This window comes from Solanum stenotomum, chromosome 8, assembly GCF_019186545.1.
Source record: "Solanum stenotomum isolate F172 chromosome 8, ASM1918654v1, whole genome shotgun sequence".
NCBI lineage: Eukaryota > Viridiplantae > Streptophyta > Magnoliopsida > Solanales > Solanaceae > Solanum > Solanum stenotomum.
In genome coordinates, this window is record NC_064289.1 from 1564686 (window position 1) to 1571564 (window position 6879).

Below are 6879 nucleotides of genomic sequence, written 5' to 3' on the forward strand. Positions count from 1 at the left end.
AAGGATTTCTTCTCATTTTATCTTAACTTAAGTACTTGTTAATCATAATCTATCCTTTACCCCTATCTTTTCATAGTCGCTCTATCTCGTACCTTATTCTTCTTATAGTTTTACCATTTAAATTGTTGATATGTGACATTACGTAATGACAAAGAACCATACAATCTATACAAACACTATATTCTTTAAAACAATACAATATAATACAATACAATACAACACATTATGAAACAATACGTAATAATCATCTAAACAGAGTGTAAGTGATTGTTTTCATTTTCTATTCAGTATTAGATACTCGTATTAAAGTTTGAACACCAATTAATCTAGATTCTCATTAATATGTATTGAACATCGATTAATCTAAATTTTCGTCATGTATATACCGAACAAAGATTAAGTTTGATTCTAGTTGCGTAAGTTAAAAATAAAATTCTATTAAATCCCTCTTCATCCTACAGGAACACAAGAATCATATTTATTTCACCACAATCACGTGAAGCTTAATTTTTCTAAATCTCTATGAGAATAGAAAGATAGTATTTATCTCACCACAATTATGTAGAGCTTAACTCTACTAAACCTCTCTTCATATGATAGAAGAATCCTACTCATCCTTCTTACAAATACAAAAAGAATCATATTTATCCCACCACAATTACATAGAGGTTTTCACTAGGTAGAGAAAAACAAGAACAAAAAGGGGGTGTTGCTGCTAACGTGGGCTAGTACATGCCCCACACCTATTTAAGTCTAGAAAAATACAGTTCACTATTTATTTCTCCCCTGTTTTCCAGGGTTTCACTGATTCAAAGCTTTCTCCTCCTTCTTTCTTTATAAACCAAAAAAAAAAAAGTTTTCTCTTTCGCTTGTCTCTTCACCCATTTGATTTCTTCCCTTTTCTGTTGCTGCCCAAAAAAATTGTTTACAGACCCTTTTGTTGAACTCAAGTTCATGTCTAATCTGTATAATCACAACTTGAATTTCTCACCTGCAAGAGCTGTTTCTCCTCATATAAGAACCAACCAAGATGTTGATAGGTAAGGAATAAAAATCCTTTTTTTTCCTTTTGAATTTGTGGGGTTTGAAATTTGACAACTTTGTGCAAGATTGATGCTTTAACCAATTTTGTTGTTTTTGTTTTGGGTGTTTCTTGAAATTTTTTGTAGTCAGTACTTGACAGAGCTTTTAGCAGAAAGGCAGAAACTTGGACCCTTTACACAAGTTCTTCCAATCTGCAGCCGACTCTTGAATCAAGGTTGGATTAAATCTTGAATTTTTATTTGCTGCTGTTAGAATATCTATGAGTTGTTTGTGCATTTCTCTGATAAGCTTTTTGTATGCTCTGTTTTTTTAATCTATAAACTAATCTGTTAAGAAATCCTCTGCTGTTGTTTTGAGAAAGTTGTAGCTTTTAGTCCAAATTGATCAAATCTACTGGTTTGCTGTATGTTTTTAGCTCTAAGAGTAGGCAAAAGAAGAGATTTTTAGTAGTAAAGAGTGAATTGAAATGAGATTTTGATAAGTTTCAGAACAATCGATGTGTATTGTTTAGATTTTGTTTATTTAAACAGTATCATCGCAGGAATAGATTACCAGGATCAAGTATTGGCAGTTAGGTGATGTTAAGATTAGCATGTCGGTTGAGAAGTGTGTATTCCGTTCCACATAAACTTTAGTCCAATGGTGTTTTGAAAGAGGCAGATTACAATTGGTTTGTGACCTAATTATTCTTTGAAGAAATGTTCGTAGCAGATGAATACTTTTATAGCAAGTTGTAAGAGATTATGTTAGTTTCCTTGTGTGGGTACATATGCCAGTGAAACGGTTTAAGTTGATGTATGCTATTCTTAATAGCTTTAATTATTCTCCGAATGGATATTCTGAATTTTAGTTTCAATTCTTTGACAGAAATACTTAGACTTTCCGGAATGATTCCCAATCAAGTACTCAGTGACTATGACAGACTACAACGTGGAAGCCCTAGTCCTGTGGGTTCAATTGACATGATGCAACATGTTGGAGGAAAAGGTTTAGGTGGCTGGAACGGGAATGGATGGAACGCCTTTCAAGAGGTCAGCTTATGCTTATCTCATCTTTAGGCACAATATTGGAATTCTCTGTTTACTAATTCTGTAATGCTCCGTATTAGATGTCCTATGTGTCTGCCAATAGGGTCTAGCTCATGGTTTCTATGCTTATTGAAACACAAGCATTGTGTATGGTAATTGTAGTGAGTTAACATGGAGTGGAGACTTGAGGAGTGGAGAATAACATTTACACAAAAATCGTCAGAGCCATTACTGTTATGGTGAATTCGTCTGACGTATCACATTGACTAATAAGGCTGACTTTGTCTTTTCCTTATATAGAAATGAGAAACTAATTTAGTTCTTGAAAGTACCTCCAAACGAAGAAGTAAGACTTAACTTCAGTCTAAATTATGTCGCAAGTCTAGACTTTGTAGGATAACAACTAGTCATCAAGTGCTTTAGAAGCTTACTACTCATTGGAAGAATATAGGACAAACAACTTTAAAAAAAGATGATATTAGATAGTGCCAACTGCCAATGCCAGATAGTGCCAAAATTTTGGCACTTCCAATGCTGAAGCTCCGGGACTCTTAAAGGAAAAGGACGAACTAAGAAATTGGAGCAAAATCATTAAATGGAGGAAGAAGATGAAACGCGGGAGAGAAACAGCTAGTTGTTCCTCTTTCTGCTTGAGTTAGAAATTTAAACACATCATGCATTGTTTCCTTTCTTCTTTAACTATGCTAACTCTGCATACCATCAAGAAGCCTGTTTGTTTATTTCTATATCAGGGGGTTGGTGGCATTCTAGAAGTTATACAGCCAGCTTAATCCATCTCCAGAGAAACTGACATTTCAAATGCTCTCTTTCTAAGTTGAACTAAATAATTGTTTTTTCTATTAATCTTATTCTTCACTGAAGCTGAGGACTAGAAAAGTTCTTCGCTGCTCCAGAAAGATATGGGAGCTAACTGACACCCTCCCCATGGTCTTTCTTTCTCTCATGTGGCATTACTTCTTGTACTCCTAATGCTTTTCTGGTTGGATTGATATCCCTGAAATTCATTTTGCAGCAAAGATTAGGTGGACCACAGGGAAGGCCCATCGACTGGCAAGCTTCACCAGGAAGTCCAAGTTCATTTGTTGTGAAGCGGGTGTTGCGTTTGGATATACCTGTGGACAGATATCCGAATGTAAGCTGACTTTGACAGTAGATAATGTTTAATTTTCCATCTATTTCTTTATGGATTTACCTTTGAAGTGATAGGTTGCATTATCTGGTGTAAATATAATGATGATGTACATGTCACATTAAACTCTGCGTAATATTGGTAGTATCAATTTCAACTCCCAGAGGTGCCACTTTGTACCAATAATTATGTGATAACTCCTCATAATTAATGACTCACTTAAGATGGAGGAAGGGAGTAGACTATAGGGATGTGTTTGAAGACATTTTGATATTTCGTCAAATTATTTGAGCAGTTGAAATCAGTTGCACTGAATAGTACATTTCTCATGGTACAGTTCAACTTTGTTGGACGGCTTTTAGGACCTCGAGGTAATTCTCTGAAGCGAGTGGAAGCATCTACTGGATGTCGCGTATTTATCAGAGGAAAGGGTTCAATAAAAGATGCTGAAAAAGTAAGTTCTTTTGACATTTTTCTGCTCACTGTCCTGCTTTTCGTCCAATGTTCTTATAGAAGGCTTTTCTTTCTCTATGAAGCACTCCGTACATTTTTCTGCCCTCCATTTTATATCTGCACTGCACCGGGTGTTTTGCTTTTACTTGTGTTCATCTTATATTTCTTATTCTTTGTGTTTGTCTTATATTATTGTAGGAGGAGAGTCTGAGAGGCCTTCCAGGTTATGAACACCTCAACGAGCCACTGCATGTTCTACTTGAGGCAGAATTACCCATCAATATAGTTGATGTACGAATGAAACAAGCTAGCCAAATTATTGAAGAGTTGCTCAGACCTGTGGTAAGCACATTTTGATTCCGACATATACAGCTATAAGCAATTGCAGAAAAAGCACTCATAATGTTGTACTTGTGTGGTTCTTAATCATGAATTGAAATGGACAGACTGAAAGAGTTGACATATGCAAACAGATGATATGATGCGTGATAAGTATTTGCACTTCATGAATAATCTGAGATTATTTCTTAACTATGCATCTATCAGGAGTTATTTTGTCCCCCAAAAAGGACATGCTGAATGAAAAAAAAAAAAGACATCTCTAATGATCTGTTTGTTAGTTTCATACTTCTTTTGAACTAAATCCCCATAGGAGAAAGGTCTAATGTAACAAATCCCTCAACGTCAAACTGATAATCTTAGTTTGACTTGACATGGTGATTTACCAAGTAGTTTGAAAGGTAGGTAAGAAAACTAGTGTTAGAAGATAACCATTTTATGGTTTTGTGATTTCCTAGGATCATATTGCTAATTTCATTTCCATTTGCCTGGAATTGCAGGATGAGTCGCAGGACTTATATAAAAGGCAACAGCTTAGAGAGCTTGCTTTGCTGAATAACAATTTCAGAGAAGAGAGCCCCCAACCAAGGGGTAGTCTATCTCCTTTTAGTTCAAGCGGGATGAAACGAGCAAAAACTGGTTGGTGATGAGTGCTATGGTATGCACAGCTGCTTCGCATCTCTAGACAGGAGGATGCTAATCTGCACCTAAATACAGCGCGCTTTTGTGGCCTTAACGTGATGAAAATAGTAAGTGACAAAGGAAACATAGCAGATTGAAGAAAACCTCAAAACTGATTTTGTTGACTGTAGTTGTTTGTTGTTGAAGTAGAATGATTATTTGATTTATTTGTTCTTGACAGCTAGTTGACAAGGGTGATTTCCTTTCCTTTTTGGGATTTGTAACTTATAATTTACTTCATCCTTCGTTAAATATAGATTGCTATATGTAAATCCCATGATATGGATTTAAGACCATGTTATCTCTATAACTGCTGGAGCTACCGTCCACTCCATGATTGCTCCGGGGCCATTTTTTATTTTTTTTTCCGGTGATGGTGTGTTTGGCTTGTTTGCTAAATTTCACCAGGTACTTGCCACCTTCTACCAGCATGAGTATCGGATAAACTCAACTCTTGAGTTCAACCGGAGTTGGGGTTTAGGACAAGGAACCACTTACAAAGGTAATCGGTCGAGTTGTTTGTCGCTAACTTGCGGTCACTCATCTCTTTTTTGCTAGACGATACTTTTTCATCGATCATTCTTCCGTTGTCGGTAACCTTGCGTGTGGTGACTAATCTCTTTGTTAGACGACATTTTTCCTTTGATCGTCTTGCCGTTACTTTAAAGTTCAATCAGAAGCTTAGAAAAAAAGATTGTACCTACTAATGCTAGTCTAATTGTTTGTCCTTTCTTTCTCTCTAATTACCAAAATAAGAAAGAAAGACGTCATTCTATTTTAAACAGAATAAAAAGGAAATTAGGTCATTCTTTTTTAAACAAATTAAAAAGGAAATTAGGTCATTCTTCTTGAAAGAGGAAGTAGTATTTTTTTTGATACCAAAAATTTACACCTAGAGAGCACTTCAGGATGATGAACCACCTTCTAGGAAGAGTACTCTCTACCCCCCAAAGCCTCAAACTACTACTATTTTTGCCTAACACTGAAACTTAAAGATGCATAAATTTGATCCAGATCATAAGGGAACCAAAACAACTGATAAATTATCTGTGCTGCCTTCTAAAAATGCTTTCTGAACAATATGTTGAGCCAATACTGTTAAATCTGAATGGCCCTCTGCTTCATATAAAAACTCACAAACTTTTTTGGGACTTAAGCTTTCAAATATTCCATCAGATGCCACAACCAAAAACTCATCTTTTGATGTTAAATTTAGCCAATCAGTCACTTCTGGAGTAGCTATGATTCCAACTCTTTTCAAAGTAACATCACCAATAGCTCGAGTCATCGGAAAATGACCATTGAGAAGAGGAACAGAATTAGTATAAAATGTGAATTTACCTCCAGAAGCTTCAACCCTGGCCCTCTCGTCCAATCTATCTGCATTATGATCTTCTGTCAACTCCTTTGCCAATTTTCCAGAGCAAATAAATGCCTTCGAATCCCCAACATTTGCAACTAAAACCTGTTTTTTGTTGTATATGAGAGCAACAACTGCAGTAGATCCAGAATAAAGTTGGTATTCCAGAGCGAGTTCGCTGAATTCTGCATCAATTTCTTCAATCGTTTTAACTAACGACGATTTCAGAAATTCCTTAGGGTTAGAATTTTGGTACCCGTAGTTCTTCTGGAGAAACTTATTTAAAAAAACCCTAGACGCCATCTCACTAGCGTCCGATCCAATATGCCCGTCAAAAACTGCTACAACACCAACTTTGACCTCTTCAACGCCATCATTAAGTCCAAATCGAGGAATTTTAAGATCAACATTGCATGTTACGCGATCCTCGTGGTATGATCTTCTTCCTTGGATCGATGAGAAGTGACAATTTTGAGCTGGAATTGACGACATTGTTGTATTTGGTACAACAATTTGTTCTTCAGGTTCAGGCTTATGGTTCATCAAAAATCCAACAATGCAAGCGAAGAAAATTCCATGTATGATTAAACGCTTCATGATTCAAGCTTTAAAAGAGACGTAATGTTAGATTTGTTTAGGGTTTATGGTTACAAGAAGCTTAAGAGTATATTAATATATACTCCCTCCGTCCCATTTTATGTGGCAACATTTGACCGGGCACGAAATTTAAGAAATAAATGAAGACTTTGAAATGTTTACCAAATTGCCCTTTAAAAAGTAGGCTTACTTTTCTCTCTCCTCATAAATGTATTGGAGTATTATTT

At 35.9% G+C, this 6879-nt stretch overlaps 2 protein-coding genes across 2 annotated transcripts; one reads left to right on the forward strand and one right to left on the reverse strand.

The window, feature by feature from the left end:
- Positions 1–782: 782 nt before the first annotated feature.
- On the forward strand, positions 783–5005 carry LOC125874529 (KH domain-containing protein At3g08620-like). Its single transcript, XM_049555432.1, has 7 exons — positions 783–1040; positions 1170–1258; positions 1912–2075; positions 3106–3225; positions 3560–3676; positions 3874–4017; positions 4515–5005. Exons 1-7 carry the CDS (start codon positions 955–957, stop codon positions 4659–4661), a joined length of 867 nt encoding a protein of 288 aa, XP_049411389.1. The 5' UTR covers positions 783–954; the 3' UTR covers positions 4662–5005.
- A 705-nt stretch (positions 5006–5710) lies between these two features.
- Positions 5711–6652, reverse strand: LOC125872287 (putative protein phosphatase 2C 76). Its single transcript, XM_049552998.1, has one exon. The coding sequence runs from the start codon at positions 6650–6652 to the stop codon at positions 5711–5713; it is 942 nt and encodes a 313-aa protein (XP_049408955.1).
- Positions 6653–6879: the final 227 nt, after the last annotated feature.